This window comes from Macaca fascicularis, chromosome 3, assembly GCF_037993035.2.
Source record: "Macaca fascicularis isolate 582-1 chromosome 3, T2T-MFA8v1.1".
Taxonomy (NCBI): domain Eukaryota; kingdom Metazoa; phylum Chordata; class Mammalia; order Primates; family Cercopithecidae; genus Macaca; species Macaca fascicularis.
Window position 1 is genome coordinate 103,912,057 of NC_088377.1, and position 19,501 is coordinate 103,931,557.

A 19,501-nucleotide genomic window follows, 5' to 3' on the forward strand; every position below is an offset into this window, starting at 1 on the left:
TTTGGACTTTTAATTAGCCATTTGGAGTGCAGTTGGATATTTTTTTAGCTAGATAATTTAAACGCGAATAATTCAAGTCTGACTAAATGAAAGTCACATAATCAGAATGCAAATAATTGAATTTCTACTGCATTCATTAATTCAGTGTGGAGGTGTGTGTGAAGACTACTATGATGAGCTGTCACAGCTCAATAAAATCTCAGTCAATTAATTTTTTCATTATCTTAGTATTACATCAACAAAAAAGTGAAGTGTGTATATATATCTATACACATGCATATGTGCACTATGTGTTACATAAATACATATACATTAAATCAAAATGCAAGGAAATACCTTTCTGAATCATAATCTATATCATTTTCTTTTTTTCCTTCTTCATCTTCTTCAGGGAAACGTCTGTTCATCAAGGCAAACTTGTGAATTGCTTCTTCCACAGAATACTTAGTCTGCCCAGAAACACACGCCTCAATGTCTTCTGAATTCAGATGGCTCTGTAAGAAGAGGTGAAGGCTGCTATCTGAAAGCAAAAGTGCATTCTGTAGGACTCTGTATTAAAATAGAAAAAAAGGAAAAATAATTGGTGAACAAGATGGTCAGTGATAGGGTAGAAGAAAGAAAAACATTAGAAAATGTACCACTGAAGGTAATTTCTCTCCTGTGGTAAACTTTGTATCAATTATGGGGCTCTGCCCATTAAGGGGAGGAAAGCATATGTTAACTTTTATTCAATTATTTGGAAATTTAGGTGGGTAAAAACATGAAGCTAATAGTTAAGAACATCTGTTAAAAGAATAACTTCAAGGACATTTCTTCAATTTACCCATCTGTTATTACCATGTGGATTAATTATGGAAATATTTTGCTTAAATAGTCATAGAAATTTATTCTACTTTAAAAAATTTACTGCCAACAGCATGTCAACTCAGTGATCTTTATGAGATAGGCTGTCATGAAACATCAAAACTTTCAACTACTATTAAAAATTGTATGAAGAAGTCGATACAATTCTCAGCATATTTTACATTTTAAAACTTTACAAGTATAGTTATATACTTAAGTGCATGTTTACAACAGCTCATGAGAGAGATGGCTTTTTTTTTAATACTTAAGGTTAACTATAAATTTCTCCAAAATCTTTAGGAGCACTGAATCTGTGTGTTGTCAAAATGAGCAACCAAATAAAATTGATCCCAGCCAACTTTACCATATATATAATTAAAATATGATAAGGTTGTGATGAGTACATACTGCTCTTCCCACATTCAAGATCAAAGTTTACAAAGACAGAACAGATTTCAACCAGGGCATCAGGACTACATGGAAGATTAAAAACTATCCTGTAGCAAAATCTATAGATGCTCAAATTCATATCAGTGAATGTGTTTTCTCTGAAATGCACATCTTAGAATATGAAATCAAATCAAAGTATACCTTTATATTTAAATAAAAACTGATTTATCTTTTAGCAAAGATGTTGACATATGATAATTTAGTCTCTACGAATAATAGTTCAATAGTTATGTAAGAGGAGACACTAAGACCGGATATAGGGGACAAAACTAAAACACTAAAACCAAGTAGAGTTTTGTTCAACATAAGATATTTCCAGTATAACGATCTGTGAAAAATAGATCATGTATTTCAGACCAAATGAACCTTACCTTATATTCTGCTTGTTTAAACAAGTAATAAGGAAAGTAAATCTCTTTTGGCCATTAATATCAGTTTAGTGAAAATCCAAGGCCATTATAATAAGTCCTTTTCTACAAAATAAATTATTTCTCAACAAAGGCAAAAATGCCTAAAAATGCACAGTATTAAAACCAAAATCTAGCTGTCCCCTTTGCTTCAGCAGGTTTACAGTTTGAGAAAATATTCTTTACTGGTCTATTAGAAGGAAAAGTAAAACCTTTGTGCTTTTCAAAAGGCAAAACCTCAAGCAAAACAGCTAAATCCTTCCTTTTCCCTGTGTCCTCACTCCTGGGTCCTCCCAGAAGATGACCATGTCACATGATAATGATTAATTCACCAAGTACAAGTAGCTAAGTAGTAAATCCCTCTGTACTCTTTGAGATTTATTTTCTACATTTACAAATGTTTACCGTTCTGGTTTTAAATACTTCAGATTAAGAGAAGAGTTACAGACAACAATCCATTAATATGAACTTGGATCGTGAAGTCTGCGAAGTGAGCAGACTGTTTCCTGTGGCCTCTGTCAGCGGTTTCCTGCCTGCCGTCAGTACAAGGAACTGTTCATGGGATTGTACTCACAGCTTTGTTTCTGTTAGAAATGTGTTTTATTTTCTTTATAAAATAATGGGTAATCTTTAAAATTGATTTTAGATGGTTTGAGGCATCACACCACAAAAGTAATGAGCACTAATGCCAATGATACTGGACACAAATTCATTTTAGCTTTATTTCATGTCTGAAGCAATTCTACTGAGCCTTGAACCGCTCACGTGTTGTTATTAACTTGCTAGTAACTTAACACATGGGTACAGCAAACAAAAGTGATCAGAGTCCAGGTTGATTGGGACCTCAAGGCTACTGTCCTTTTTCTTGAGCTATAATTCAATTTCCAATTTTACTGTACATTAGACTCATTATTTCCCAGTGTTTTCTTTTTCTGCTCAATACTGCCATCTGGAGGACACACAGATGAAAAGAGAAGGAGCCAGGCTCACCCAGCTCACAGTTCCAAAGAGGGAGAAAGATGTGGCTGAGGAGGGGACATCTGAACACTTCCCCAGGCCTAGAGTTCAAACCAGTCAGTCGGCTAGACCGTTTTGGTCTTTGGAATCTCCTCTGTTTCTCTGGCTAAATTCATGCCACCATACTCCATGAATATGAGTTTTAAATAAGCAAAAATAATTTTTAAATGTATTTATATGCTTTTTATTTTATAGTCAGATAGTTCATTCTGAAATTTAAAATGAAAATTTTTGAGAGTGTTTTCCCATCTGGTTAGGTGAGCATAATTAATTTATTCTGAGTACTATTTGGCTTACTATCAGAGAGGGCTGTGACTGCCACCATCATAATATTAAATCTTATTTTTTCCCTAGTCATGTTTGTGCCATATTTTCCACAAACAAACCTAATAGCAGAAAATCAATTTCAAACCTAATATAAAGAGTACTTTGTAAAACAGTCAATAAAATGTCATTTGTAGAAACCTCCATTTAAAAAGTATATGATTTTCAAATCTTTATAAAAGGAATGAAAAATAGCCTCTAGGATTTTAAAATAATTTCTAAAAAGATATTTATAGTGCAAATCAGAATTTATTCCTTTCCCCATAACAATTTTAGACTAAACAAAGCAAAATCTGTTTTTTTCCCTAAATTGGACACAGTTGAAAAGCAGTTTTCCTCAACATGATTTTATTAGATGTATTTATATGATGGTTTAGCTAAAAACAATATATAGCTATGCAAAATCATTTCATCCTAACTAAGGATGTCCTGGGTCTACTGAACCCAATACAATGATATATATACACATCTGTATAGTACATGGAAGATTAGCAGTTTGATGTAGGAAAAAAAATTAACTCAGCCTGTTTAGCTCTTACTATAAGAAAAAATAAAACCTACAAATCTTCATTGAAGACATTCATGATCTGTGCTGTGGTGCCCTCTATTGAATACAAAGACATAAAAATCGTGTGTGTGTAAAACTAGCTGTCATGGTTCAACACTAGCCTTTTGTAAAAAAACTTTAATATTCCTTAATATTTGAAGAAATACAAAACCATGACACGAAAAGTCTAAACTGTAGGGTAAATGTAGTTGTATTAATGGGATGAATTCAGTAAAGAAGGAAAGCAGCTCCCACTCATGAATAAATCTGTTCAAACCTAAACTGAAAATCCCATTCAAACCTAAAAATTAGTAGGAATTCCATTTTCCATAGTTGGAGACTTACTGAGTTTATATTTTTTAGCCTATAACTTACTTTTTGTAACTATTAGAAGTTACTTTACGTTTATAATTACTCAGGAGCAAGAATACAAAAGGGAGATTATAGTTAAGACTGAAAAAAAAATGAGTAATTTGAAAAATCTCACTATCATACCAAATTTAGCCAGCATTTAAAAGTACTGCTAATTTTAAATTTGCCAGGTCCTGAGATTCATATAGTACATCCACCTTTCCTATAATTTCTTTATCTATAAAACTGAGATAATATCCAACTCCTAAGATTTTTGTAAATACTGAGACTAAAACATGTAAAATGCCAAACACATAGAAAGTGTTCAATAAATGGTAGAAATTATTCTTATTTGGCACCTAGTCAAAGAAACAATTTTCTAATTCCTCTACAAAGATCAGTACTTTCTTATTAAATATGTATCATTTCACAAATGACCTTAAAGAAAAATAGGTATATATACACATATACAAAGACATTGTGGTTTCAAAAGGTTTGAACATATTTAGTGCTTCTGGTTCATAACTTCAAAACTTACATGAAAACCAGGCTTTAAAAATACATGCTAAAAACCTACAATACAAGCATGTTTCCATGTTTTAATGCTGTGGTTTCTAAAATTCCTCTACGAACAAGGTACAGGCTATTGATGGCTGGCCCTACTTAACAGGTAACCAATGCGGGTTCAGAGGATGTCAGACTGGGGCCAAGACACAGTGCCGAGGTATACATCATATCTAGTTTCCTAAAGTGGACCTGGGTTGGGTGAGGGTAGAGCGCACCAGGGGCAAAGACGTCGAGGGTGCTGCCTTACACAACCCAGGCAAGCACAGATCTGAAGGACACAGAAGGGAGGCTGGGGAGGGTCAGCAGGGGCCGCAGAGCTCAGGTCAGGCCTGAAGCCAGCCCTGTGGTATTTGACTCCTCACTTCCTTCAGGTTTAGGCTGTGTAGAAGCACCAGCTTTCATTTTTAAAGTGAAATATTAACTTGTAGGCAAATGTTCACATACCACAGTGGAACAAATGGTATCACAAGAGAACCCCCTGCCAACTCCATGATTTGACAACCCAGTCGGATGCCAATCCAGATTCAGCGTTAATGAATCTAGCCGTAGCCCTGTATGTACACAGTGCTCCCCACTAGAATGGAGGTGTCAGGAGGACAAGGACTTGTTCATTCTGTGCAGTCCTATGTCCGCAGCACACAGGATTAAGCATTCACTTAATAAACCTCTGTTGAATGAAGGATTGCTGCATGGTTTTTGGAGGTTTTTTCAAGTCCTTTTCATCTGTAGGACACAACCACTCAGTAAGGTTGGCTATGGGTGGGTAATATTACCCCACTCTATAGCAAACAAAGGCTTAAAAGGAATGAAGTGACTGCTCCAAGGCTCATATACAGCTACAGAAAAAACCAGGAATCATGATTATGGGAGACCTAGAACTCAGCTCCTTGAGTTCTGAACCAGGACACTTTCTACTATGACATCTGCATCAAATACAACCAGCAAACAGTCAAACCATGCACTATGCAAAAATAACCTGGCACAAGCATAACCCCACTATGGCTGAATGACACTCACAAGGTCATTAATTTGGGTAGATCAACTGTGGATAGAAAGGTTGTGTTCAAAACAACGAAGTAATTCCTCGTCAAAAACATATACCCTGCACTTAACTAGCTATATAATTCAGAGGCAGGTGCTGTCTTCTGACCTGAAATAAGACTTCCCTATAGAAGACAAGCTGCCACAGCTCCCCCAGGACAACATCTACACTAGAGTGACAGGCAACTCTGTAGAATTGTGTGGCGGGGACCACATCTCAAGGGAGAGGCCATCAGCCACCTTGGCCTCATAGAGACAACAATTAAAATCAGAGGCCTCCTCTAGGGGAAAGGGCAGGAAAAACTTGGCCAGGTCTCTGTTCTGCCATGCCTGTGATATCCCCCAAAAATACAATGAAATGTTTTTGGAGGACTTGGCTCTGCTAATCTGTTCTTCTGGTCTCTTGCCATGTTTAATCCTCTGGCTTCTCTTCATTTGCCCACTCTCCCTCAATTTATAATCTTGGATCTTTCTGTATGTCTCTAGGACACCTTCAAAGGAAAGGCACTAAGTCAATCTAATAGAAATAAATATTAATATTAATGTGCATACTTAATATCCAAACCCTTTATGAGAGAGCCAAATGGGGAGGAGGCAATATATTATTTCAGGCTAGCTCTAAGGTCCTGTTTAGTGAACCCCAAAGGAGATGACTTCAGATCCTGAAACTACTAGAAAAAGAAACAGTTCAGGAGATTGGGTCCTGTCACTAACTAGCAGTCACATGACTCAGCCTATTTCCTTATCTACAAAATTGGAAATTAGGAAAGCACAAGCTGTCTCATGTCTAAGTACATTAAGATACTAACAGCCAACATGAAGACAGCACACACTGCATGCCAGACACCTAACTCATCTATCTTCTCAACAACCCTATGAGGTAGGTACTGTGATTACCCCATTTTATAGACGGGAAGACACAGGCAGAGAAGGTAAACGATCTGCCCAAGCCCCCAGCTAGTAAGTGGCAGAGTGAGGGTCTGAAACCAGCTAGCCTGGTCTCGGAGTCTGGGTGTAAATCAGTGTGCTATATGGCCTCTAGCATTCTGGGTATTCCAGCATTCCAAAGAGTAGCCGGGGAGGGGCGGGGGGGGAATCACTGGTAGTGTGAACTCAGGCAGCTTTAACTGCAATGCCCACCATCACAGAGTAATCCAGAGTTAATAACTCACTGAGACTGTTCACACGCCACCAAATACTCCTTTATAAACATTCCCTTCAAAGATCAGCATTAAACCATTAGAGGAACCCAGAAGGATATTAGCAGCCCATTATTGAACTGATTTTGGTCTGTAAATTCTAAGCATTGTAAACAAAGGCAGTTTTTAAGAAGCACCTTTTGATAAGTAGGCATATTTGTTTCCTGGCAAATTTTTACTTTTGTCAGCTAAACTCCCATGTAATTTGGATCTGCCTGACAGCTTAAAGGACCATGTATTTGTTATCTAATTGAATTCGTTCATTGTTTTCTTCCTGGAAGACCTGGTCCCAAATATGTACCAGATGATGTGAGCCACAAGATGGTGCTCTAATATAGGAAATGGACCAGTGGGTTTCGCTCTAGTGCAGATTATTAGCATTTCAGAAACAGGAACATTCTTCCCCGCGCCACCATGCAGCTCTTGCAAAGCGCTTGCTCACACCCCTTGTCTGGCCACAGAAGTGTCTGGACACTTACTTTCTGAGGAAATCTTCCAGACCCTGGCGACGCTGATCCACATGCTGGCGATTGTTCATGTTGAAAAATAGGTTTTTAGATGGAAGTTCTGGAAGTTGTCTTAGGAGAAAGAAAAAAAAATGTTTTTAGATGATTAATTCAAGGTGCTTCTGTTACAGAAATCCCTCAAAGTGAAGGCAAATTACGTATGATGATTATTATCACACAATTATTCTATAATTATGATTACACATTATATAGTTATATAATAAGGATATGCGGAAGTCAGCTTAAAGAAAAACCCGTCTTTAAACATTTCTGAGGCCTTTCATGGCCTATACCTATCAAAGTTGGTAAAATTTAAGGGATAAATTTTAAATTCAGATGCAGTAGCTAAAAAACTAAACATAAATATTGTAATCAAGGCAAAAGCCTATAAAAATCCTTCATATCTTATAAATCTTAATGAACATCAATTTCAAATATTCAATATAATGACAAAGTCTCCTCAATATACTCTAAATCACTTACACCAGCAACGCATTACTTTGGAGTCTTTGCCTCAGCCACACGAATTCTCTATATCTTCTTCGTACACAGGATGTTTTCATTGTAAAACACATGCTATTAGTCTGTACAGAAAAAGTAGAAAAATGAGTCTCACCTGAGGAAAAAAAAAAATGCATTTCTTGTATCTATAATTCACAATATGATCCCAATATTCATTCTAAATAGGATTTAAACCACGAAACATATATTTATATTTATGCCAGTACTCTGAAATCTTGCATATAACCCAGGAAGATAACAGTCCTGAAGACAGCCGGGATGATGGAAATAAGCAGTGTTGCCCCAGGGCGAGGTATGACCTGGCCACTGCCTGCATCCTGAAGGAGCCTCCTACTCACCTATGAGCACTGCTTTCAAGAATAAATAATAAAAAATAAATCCTAACATATAAATGACAGGTAGGAGCTCCGGTTCATCCGTTGCATTTTACCACCATCCACGTAAGCTGGAGGAGCCTCTGGGGCTTAGAGACACCTCCTCACGACCCTTTATGAGACATTGCAGAAATCTTCATCTCCTTGACATGGCCACCCTGCAGATCACACAAATCACCAGGAATCCTGAAATCACTTTTAAACTAGAGAACAGCCTTCCCTTCTCTACTGTATGTGAGACAGAGTATGTCCATCCAAGCCAGAGAACGGCTGTAGTGCGTGGGGGATAAGCATCTGGCATGGAGGACAGGGCCGACCGGATTTCCAGTCCTGGTTCTGCTACAGGGCAAGTCACTCAAACTTCAGTTTCCTGAGTGCTAAAATGGGATGAACTAGTACATATCTAATTCATAGGGTGGTTGTGAGGATTGATAATAAGCACTTGGCCAATGTTGTCTATTAATATTACCATTAGTTACTAAGTGTTGTTTTCCTTCCAGATACCCTAAGGCAGACTTGGAAAAAGCCACCGATGGCGTCCCTATGCTAAGCTCAGCCACAATGCTTCTCCTTTGGGTAAATGTAAGACGAGAGTAAATATTCTCCTTTGAGTAAAACCTAGCAAAATATTTGTTTCTCCTGGTTTTTGAAAATATGAGTATCTCTATTCTTTGTATTTCAAAATCCGATTTTCTAATCTAAATGAGAAACAATTTTTTACCCCCAAGATGAGTACTATTTCAAAAATTATTATTCTACCACTTCATATGCCCAGCGATTGTTTTCCTTGGGAAATCTAAGTAATTATGTGCATTAGCTCTTAAACTGTTCTCATGAAATATATGACATGGTTCCTGGTATTCTTACACTTTGTAAAGTTCAGAAAACTTCAGAATGTAGACAGGTTAAGAGGCTCACCCCCAAGGCAGCCACTGGTCTAAATCCCGTTATCTTTAACGATATGGCAGCAAAACCCGCTGGAAGGAGTTTGTGGCAAATAACATTCTGTGGGTGGACTTAGAGCACACCAGGGCCTCACTCTAATGTGCTCTTTGGGGACTAGGTTTGCAGACCATGTTATACCAGAACTAGTGCCCTAACGAGGCTTGAGCAGGTATCTTCCCAGTACCCTCTCCCTAAAGAATCCCTGACCACTACAGGGATTCCTGACATCTCAGACACAGGCTGGGTCCATTTAAACTCCCTTTAATTTCTCTGCTCACAACCACCAGGGCTATCAATATCTAAAAATCCACCTGGTACCTACACCAGACTGAGGTCCACCCATAAGTCCTTCATTTGCAGGGCAGGTTCAGAGGAGTATTTACGATGGCTACCCAGCTCTAGGGTCTACTAGTTTAAAATTCCAAGTAAACGTTAAGATCCCAGAGTTGCGTGACATCATCTTCCTTGAGGTTAATTTAAACAAGTTGTAAGACCAGCTTCTCTACCTCAAAGCTCTATGGGTTAACAACTAAGAGAAGCCAACCAGCACTCCCTGGCTCTGCCATCCACATTTAATTGTATGACAGGTGGAAGTCTCTTCAAGATTAGAGGATACTGAGATCACTAACTGATTAAGTTCCTCTAAATCTATTTGCTTGTTTTTGCTGTCCACCAAGCCAAGGCTTAGCCATTGTCAATTTATTAGCGTTTCAGAGAAGTGCCAGGACACCATCAAATACTATTTGTGGAACCCATCATTTCTGGCTCCAGATGGAGATTTCTGAATTTACATCAGGCTATTTATAGAGCAGAGAAAAATCTATACTTCCATTCACTCCTGGGAATAATTAAATTTCATGCCTATCATGAAGTGCGTGATAAGGACGCACAATTTTTTTGGAGAAAGTTAGAAGGCAACTAAAAATATTTCATTTTACTTCAAATGTTTATTCTTATATAGTCATAATTTTCCACACAGAATGCAACTCCAGTGTGAGCTTATGAATAAAACCAAAACAGAATCAAAATCCATGGCGTATCCTGGAATGGCTTTACAACACAATCAAAAAAGCAATTCTGGGTTTTTCTTTTATTTTTTGAAGTTGGGGAAACTTCAGAGAAAAAAGGGAAGAAAGGAGAATTTAAAAAAAGAAAAGTTCTATGGCTGGTGTTTGGGTGTCCAATATACCAAGTTAGCTATTTATAATGGGAAGATTAAATAATGGTTACATTTTACTTCACTTGTGCTATGAAGTCACGGATACAATCTGGGTCAGCTTCTATGCTCCCCAATTGAACTAATTTAGTTTGCATCTGATATGCATCTGATTTAGAGGCAAAAAGTATTGTCCTCAAAACTGGGGCCAATAAACTATAGCCTGAGGGCCAAATCTAGTCTGAGACCTGTCTTTGCACATAAAGTTTTATTGGAATACAATTATGCTCATTCATTTATGCACTGTCTGTGGCTGCTTTTCACCTGCAACAGCAGAAATAAGTAGTCTCGATAGAAACTGTATGGCCCACAAACTGAAGATATTTACTACCTTTACAGAAAAAGTTTACGTACCCTTATTTAAGATGGTCACAGAAGGCCACACACCACACAACATTGTTCAAGAGATTGTAACACAGTAGGATCCACGCAAGGCACGTCATTTCTAGTTACATTAATTACTCAGATTCTAGACAAATTAATCACAATAATTGCACATATCCATTTCCCACCTTCTGATTCTATATATAAAACACCACACATCTCTTTTTCCAAAGAACTCTATATCCTCTCAAACTTGAAGGTTATCAGGCATCATATGATTCAGAAATATGCTATAGCAGATCATAAGAAGTGCCATTAATGAGCTATAAGTACTCTTTACTCGTGCATTTTAGATGCATGCGCATCTTCGTATGTGAAGGCAATAAACATTAAAATATTAATATTAACAAAGGAACAATAAGGGATTCAAATAAGTAATTTTTCAACTTTAGGAACCATCTTACTAGTTCATGTAAGATAAAAGCATGAATTGTAATCATTCAAATTCAGTTTTTTGAATCAGAAAAACTTTTACAAGTGTCAACTTTATCCCATAAAATGTATCCCATAAAAGTCCCTCAAAATTACTATTTCTACTGACTTCATACTTACATGAATACATATCTCATAGTCAATGTAAGAATGCCAGAAGTCCTCCTTCTGAATCCTAGGATCTCGAACCCAGACACTTACAAATTCCTGTAATGGCATCATAAACAAAGAATTATCCTTCAGAAGTGCAAGTAGGACTGGAAAGAACTGAGCAAATGACTGCACTAAAACAAAACTGAAATGAGCTTTAACCAATGTGGTACTTGTAATATTTTAAAAAACAAGAAGTAAAGTTAATGAATCAGGCACCACGAGCAAATCCAGAAAACACTTTTGCCACATAACGGAATTTTTTAAATAATGCAAAACTGAGGTGGGAGCACTTCTGGATAGTTTTACTGGTTATCTGAAGACAAAGTATACTGTAAAACTGACTTTTAATTTTTAATCATAAAAAATTGGTCCAGGTTTTTTTCAAATTTAAAAAGTGATCATTTCTTACTTTCTTCATCTCTCCAAATTGAAACAATGGGCCCTTCTGGGTAAGTTGCTTATTAGGACACAAATAAGAAAGGGCACCAGGCCAAGCATGGCAGCTCACACCTGTAATCCCAGCACTTTGGAAGGATCTCTTGAGCCCAGGAGTTTGAGACCAGCCTGGGCAACATGGCGAAACCCCATCTCTACAAAAAATACAAAATTAGTCAGGCGCGCTGGTGCACGCCTGTGGTCCCAGCTACTCAGAAGGCTGAGGAGGGTGGATCACTTGAGCCTAGGAGGTCAAGGCTGCAGTGAGCCTTGATTGTGCCCCTGCACCCCAGTCTGGGCAAAAGAGCAAGACCCTGTCTCAAAAGAAGAAAAAGAAAGGATACCAAAGGTCATGGGAAAAGTAAGCAAAGAGGGTTGAAGTTGACTTTGTGCATACATCCCAGCCACATGAGAATAAGCAATAACAACTTATTAACAGAAAGAGGAACATCTTATTTTACATAATACTTTTCTATTTTTAAAATACATTTCCCCTACGTTAAATCATTTCATCTTCATAATCTTTGTGTTATACATAGAAATTAGGGATATTAAAAGTCATGTACAGTAGATAATTTTGTTCTTTTATAAAGATAATAAGAATAGAAAACTTGGGGTAAAATTTAAAACAATAGGCCGGGTGCAGTGGCTCGCGCCTGTAATCCCAGCACTTTGGGAGGCCAAGGCGGGCGGATCACAAGGTCAAGAGATTGAGACCATCCTGGCCAACATGGTGAAACCTTATCTCTACTAAAACTACTAAAATTAGCTGGGTGTGGTGGCGCGTGCCTGTAGTCCCAGCTACTCATGAGGCTGAGGCAGGAGAATCACTTGAACCCAGGATGCAGAGGTTGCAGTGAATCGAGATTGCGTCACTGCACTCCAGCCTGGCGACAGAGCAAGACTCCGTCTCAAAAAAAAAAAAAGGAACAAGATAACCCTATAGTGATGCTCTTTGGCCATTATTTCTTTTCTTTTTTCTGATTTTTGAGATAGGGTCTCACTCTGTCACCCAGACTGGAGTGCAGTGGTACGATCTTGGCTCACTGCAGCCTCAAGCTCCAGGGCTAAAATGATCCTCCTACCTTAGCCAATCTCACCCCCAGTAGCTGGACTATAGGCGGGTGCCACTATGCCCAGCTAATTTTTTAATTTTTTGTAGAGACAGGGTCTCGTTATGTTGCCAAGGCTGATTCCAAACTCCTAGGCTCAAGCAACACTCCTGCCTCAGCCTCCCAAAGTGCTGGGATTACAGGTATGAGCCACTGTGCCCTGGCCATTATTTCTTCTTCTCTATTTCTTTATTTTTTTTTTCATGTGCATTAAGAGACAACCATCATTCCTTAAAAGCATATTCTAAATTACAAGAGGGACTAAAAGACCATTTTTAAACCAAAGTATCCATAATATTCCCTAATCACAGTGTGATAAAGCAGATTCTGCCCAGGGATGGAAACAGAAGCAAAAATCCAGATACTTTGCTCTTGGTCTATGCTTTTCACCTCCATCTCTTGTCACTGTGTATGTGTGTGTGTCTCTTAAAATTTTAAATGCACACTCAAAATTCATTGCAGCACTAAGACTCCACATATTTTTTCAATCCTGAAAATACTTAACTTGGAGTGCTAAATATCACTATTCTCTTGTGGATGGCAAACTTCTTCTTCTCCGCTCCCTGAAATGTTTCTGTGCCTGAATGCCATCCCAGGCCGTTGTTCTTTGCACACTATTGCAATTCTAGGGTGACCTCATCCAAACACATTCAACCTCCTCGCATGGGCTGATGGTCCCCATCCAAAGCTCCATCCCAGTCCAGGCACCTCTCCCATGGATCCAGCCTCTAGCCTGATCCACCTAAAAGTCCCTTGAGCACGCCGTGCCCATACCCTTCCCACATCATCCTGCTCCCCTTCTCAGTGAAGAGCATCTCCCACCAACCCCAGCTAGAAATCCAGTTCTCCCAGACCCCTCTGTTTGACTCATTCCCCAAATCCACACAGACCAAGTCCTTCAGAGTCATTCTCCTTGGAACCACTCACAACTATTCCCTCTGCTACTGCCTTGGTTTAAGGACCTCTAGCCCAACATTAATGCAAGAACTGCTAATTTATATCTGGGCCCATATCCAGTGCATTTCCCACATGAAGACAAGAATGGCTCCAAAACACGTATCTGATGATGTTGCTTTCCTGCTGAAAATCCTTCAAAGGCTGCCCCATAACCTTCAAGTTCAAACTCCTAAACTAGCACAATACAGCCTTTCATGATTTTCACTCTGCTTATTTTCAAAGGCTAAGCATAGGTCCCCCTAAGCAACACGCCACTTCACACTTTCAGCCTTCGACCAAGCTGTTCTCTCTGCCTGGACTGCTAGGCCACCCTACTGCCCGTTTTTTTTTTTGTTTGTTTGTTTGTTTGTTTGTTTGTTTTTAATCTTCTCTTTTTTTTTTTATCTTCTCTCTCTCTTTTTTTTTAATCTTCTCTTTTCTTCTACTGTTTTTTGCCAACTCCAATTCATTCTTCAAATGCAACTTGGTCCCCACTTTTTCTGGCAACCCTTCTCGGATTCACCCAGTCTGACTTATTTGACCCTCCTCTGAGCCCCTAACGTCTCTGGGATTGCCTTGGGCGTAGTCCCTACTCACCATGTCCTACTGTGCTGTATTGTAATTACCTGTAGGCCTCCTCTAGCAGATGCTAAGCTCCTGTAGGGCAGCTTAGGCTGTCTTGTAAGACTTGAATGCCTGATACATCCAATGCATTCCATTAGTATCATTTAATGAATAAATAAATGCCTGCAGGAATAAACAAACTGCCTTCAGGAAAGGAAAATCAAACTTCACTTGAAATTAAAACCTCATCTACTTGGATTCTTGGGCTCCATGAATTAATGGTAAGTTATTTAGCAGCTGGTCTAAAGTTTATTTTATTTAACAAAGCCCTTCCTCTAAGGATGTGCCAATTAACAGCATAGGGATACAAGAGCAATGTTTAAGATCTGGTAGAACAAACTGTTTTCTAGCACCCTAAAGAACCCAGAAGTACCTATTTACATAGAAATAATTGAAAATCCTTCTGATAGCTTCAATAACTTAGTCCCCTAAGACTTGTACCAGGCAACAATTTGTTAGCCTAGTTGGAGCTAAAATATGTACTCGAAAGTAATAAAAGTACATTTATTTTAAAATATTCTATAATTCACATGGGTCTCCTCCTCCCCCACTCTGCAATTAGTAGGAATTAGTGAAGTTTCCCCATACTCTCAGCTACAAATAGCACACCCAGGAAGCCAAGGTTCACCTCTAATCTCTTAATTAGACGCATCCCTCATGACATTGCCCGCCATCCTTCAAAGGAATGTTGACAGGCTGTCAGCCACAGAGGACAGTTCCACAGCCCCTTACCTAGAATCATATGGATTTCCTAGGAAAATTGCTTCAGCAGCTGCAGTTAGTCAATTTAATAACCTTATTAAACACTTTAATGACTTCTTGGGCCTAACGACTATATGTAGTAGGAAAAAGCCAGGCAGAGTGGAATTAAAAATTTAGACTAACTGTCCCTACTGTTCTCCATGTGAAAACAGACTTCTAAAGAAAGACTCCTAGACTCTTTGAAGATCTAATTCCTGTGTTATCCTATAATAATCACCCTTTGATTTCAATTTCCCTGTTTTTCCCCCATCCCCACACCCCAGGTTTGACCATTATCCACTTCTACCCTGTCTTTTTTTTTCCTTAGCCCTTATGTGAGATGAAACTAATAATAACAATAACTGTATTGTATTGTACCAGGGCACTCGACATGTGCCGTGCTTTGTACTGTTTCACAAATGTTTTCTTCAATCTTTACAACAACCCTCAGAGCTCAGTATATTCTCATCCTACTCTACAGATATTTTAAATGAGGCTTCTAAAGCTTAAGCAACTGGCCCAAAGTCAAATGACCAGTCTGAGCTAAGTCGCAAACTCACATCTGCCTTCTTCCAAAGACTGTACTCTAAAACATGTTCTATCTAGTGATTCTTTTAGTAATAATAAATATTAGGCAATTTCCAATTTCACTGTAATTGTATTGTTTTGGAGGGGGAAGTTTTTTCTACTTTTATTAGCTAAAATACCAGTTCAGACAACATGCTCTTCTCAAACTCTGTCCTTCTGGCTTCTTAAAGCTTTGTATTTCATTTTTGTATTTCTAGCACCAAGCATGGTACTAGCACGTACTAAGTGCATATTAAATGTTTCAGAATTAACCAACTGATTTACAAGTAAGATCTTTTAAAAGGCAGAGGTCCTCTATGCTGAAAATCGTAAGATGCTATTGAAAGGCATCAAAGCAGAGACATACTATGTTCACAAATTGGAAGACCCAACATAATTAAGAGATAAATTTGCCCAAAATTGATCTGTAGGTTTAACACAATTCCTATAAAAAATATCAGCAAGATTTTTTTTGAAGACATAAATGGGCTTATTCTAAAATTTATATGGAAAGGGAAATGTCTTAGAATAGCCAAGAATTTTTTGAAAAAGAATAAAGTGGGAGGAAGCCTTCTTCCCAATGTTAAGGCTACAGTAGCAAGACAATGGAGTCCTAGAGGGACAGACACAGTAGATCAATGAAAGAGAACAGAAAACCCAGAGAGAGACCTACACAAATATGCCCACCTGATTTTTGACAAAGGTGCAAAAACAATTCAAAGGAGAAGGAAAAGCCTCTCAAGAAATGGTTATGGAACAACTGGACATCCATAGGCCAAGAGATGAACCTCAACCTAAAGCTTGCACCTCATACAAAAATCAACACTAACCAAACCACAGATGTAAATGTCAAACATAAAACATCAGAGAAAACTTTTAGAAAAAAAAAAAACATCAGGCCGGGCACAGTGGCTGATGCCTGTAATCCCAGCACTTTGGGAGGCCGAGGCGGGCGGATCATGAGGTCAGGAGATCGAGACCATCCTGGCTAACACAGTGATACCCCATCTCTACTAAAAAATACAAAAAATTAGCCAGGCGTGTAGTCCCAGCTACTCGGGAGGCTGAGGCAGGAGAATGGCGTGAACCTGGGAGGCGGAGCTTGCAGTGAGCCGAAATCACGCCACTGCACTCCAGCCTGGGCAACAGAGCGAGAATCCATCTAAAAAAAAAAAAAAAAAAAATCTTGCAGCCTAGGACCAGGAGAAGAGTTCTTAGACTTGATCTCAAAAGGGCAATTCACATAAGGAAAAAGTGATCAATTAGGCTTCACCAAGCTAAAAATCTTTGCTCTGCAAAAGACACTGTGAAAAACGTTAAAAGAGCAAATTACAGACTGAAGAAATATTTGCAAATTACACATCCCATAAAGGACTTGCATCTAGAATACATTAAAAAAAAAAAAAAAAAAAACTCTCAGACAGGTGAGGTGGCTCTCTCCTGTAATCCCAGCACTTTGGGAGGCCAAGGTGGGAGGATCACCTGAGCTCAGGAGTTTCAAGACCAGCCTGGGCGACATGGTGAAACCCCATCTCTATGAAACATTTAAAAATTATTTAAAAATTAGCTGAGTGTACTGGCTCACACCTGTAGTCCCAGTTACTCAGGAAGTTGAGGTGGGAGGATTGCTTGACCCTGGCAGATGGGTGGGAGGTTGCAGTGAGCTGAGATTGCGCCACTGCACTCCAGCCTCAGCAAGCGAGACCCTGTCTCAAAACACTCATTCACTCACTCTAAAAACTCAATATTTAAAAAATAGAATTTAATTAGAAAACAGGCAAAAGACATGAAGAGGCATTTCACCCAAATAGGGCATTCAGATGGCAAACAAGCACGAGGAAAGATGTTCAACATCATTAACCACTAGGGAAATATAATTAACCCCACAATGATATATCATACATACCTATTACAGTTTCTAGGGGGATTACCACTATTTTTTATTTTAGCCATTGTGATAGGTGTGTTTTTTAAAATTTTCCATCATAGCTTAGTTTGAATCTTTGTAGCACAGTAAAGATGAGTAGGTGTTAACTGTAAAAATATTTACTTAGAGGCTGGGTGCGGTGGCTCAAGCCTGTAATCCCAGCACTTTGGGAGGCTGAGACGGGCAGATAACAAGGTCAGGAGATCGAGACCATCCTGGCTAACATGGTGAAACCCCGTCTCTACTAAAAAATACAAAAAAAAAAAAAACTAGCTGGGCGAGGTGGTGGGCGCCTATAGTCCCAGCTACTCGGGAGGCTGAGGCAGGAGAATGGCGTAAACCTGGGAGGCGGAGCTTGCAGTGAGCTGAGATCTGGCCACTGCAGTCCAGCCTGGGCGACAGAGTGAGACTCCGTCTCAAAAAAAAAAAAAAAAAATTTACTTAGATTACAGAAAGATCACACAAGACGAAAGCTAATAAAGCAGAACATCTAGGCGTTAAGTGAATATTAATTTTTCATAGCTTTGATGAGAATTTTCTACCATAAAAATGCAAACTTGTCTCAGTTTGTTCTTCCTTCTTAGGACATTTTTTTTCCTATTTCAAAGTAATGTTTTACATGTTCATGTATTTAAACTATTCATTCATTCACTTAAAATACATTGTATACCAACAATGCGCTAGGTACTTTTCCATAGAACTAATGGTTATAGAATTTACCAGTGTGGGCTGGGTGTGATGGCTCACGCCTGTAATCCCAGCACTTTGGGAGGCCATGGCAGGTGGATTGCCTGAGGTCAGGAGTTTGAGACCAGCCTGGCCAACATGGTGAAACACCGTCTCTACTAAAAATACAAAAATTAGCCAAGTGTGGTGGCACACACCTGTAATCCCAACTACTTGGGAGACTGAGGCAGGAGAATTGCTTGAGTCTGGGAGGCGGAGGTTGCAGCGAGCCAAGATCGTGCCACGGCACTCCAGCCTGGCCGACAGAGCAAGACTCTGACTCAAAAAAAAAAAAAAAAAAAGAATTTACCAGTGTGTTAATCACCGGAGTGCTATTCAGGACCCCTATATAACAATCTCACAACTAAAATCTAGCACATTTCTTATACTATATTCTTTACAAATAACAAAATAGAAAGGCAGAAAGAATATATCAAGTAACCTTCCTTTATTTCCTAACAACAGCTGTAACAAATAACTTAAGAGACATAGGACAAGGGATATTACTTGCCACTCTACAGCATGGAGTATGTTTAAATACCATCCTCTGGTGGTACTGAATGATGACTTTTTGAAAAGCTTTTATTACTTCAGGATAAACAACTGTGGAGAGATTTAGCTAGACCTGCCTTTTACAGGACTTATAATAGTTCACAATGTTTCAAGTTTCTTTACACAAGCAGTATCCCAAATCAGTGAGAGTTACCTTTTCATATCCTGTAACACATTAGGAAAAGTGCAGGAAAAAAAACAAAAAACAAAAAACCTCCTCTTCTGCGGTAAGAAATAATTGGCATCCACAAGGATGCAATCAGCAAAATCGAGAATGTGAAAATCTTTACAAGGCAAAAGATGCAATTTCTTCCACAGATAAATTGCAAAAGGGGGAAAAAAGAGAATTAAAGACTTTAAACAATGTATCAACCAAATGCAATGTGTGGTCCTTATCTGAATCCTAATTAAATAGAGAATTAGAATAACCAAGTATATAATTTTTTTCAAAATAATCAAGGTAATTTGCACATTGAATATTTGATGATATGAAGGAATTGTTTAATTATTTAACATGTGATAATATGGTTCATTTTTTAAAAAGGTCATTTGTTAGAAATGCCTACTGAAATATTTACAGATGAAATTATATAATACCTAGAA

At 38.4% G+C, this 19,501-nt stretch overlaps 1 protein-coding gene across 7 annotated transcripts in view; it reads right to left on the bottom strand.

Moving 5' to 3' along the window:
* SNX10 (sorting nexin 10) overlaps window positions 1–19,501 on the bottom strand; it is an 84,758-nt gene that overhangs the window by 2,025 nt on the left and 63,232 nt on the right. For 4 of the 7 annotated variants that reach the window (XM_005549940.5, XM_045387625.3, XM_045387624.3 and 1 more), the window contains 4 exons: window positions 11,246–11,332; window positions 7,736–7,836; window positions 7,226–7,324; window positions 337–549 (listed from right to left, as the gene is read on the bottom strand). In XM_005549940.5, coding sequence (XP_005549997.1) covers window positions 337–549; window positions 7,226–7,324; window positions 7,736–7,836; window positions 11,246–11,332 — 500 coding nt within the window. Of the gene's footprint in view, window positions 1–336; window positions 550–7,225; window positions 7,325–7,735; window positions 7,837–11,245; window positions 11,333–14,387; window positions 14,509–19,501 lie in introns of all 7 variants that reach the window. The other 3 variants (XM_015447617.4, XM_045387623.3, XM_074035323.1) reach the window with 1 other exon arrangement.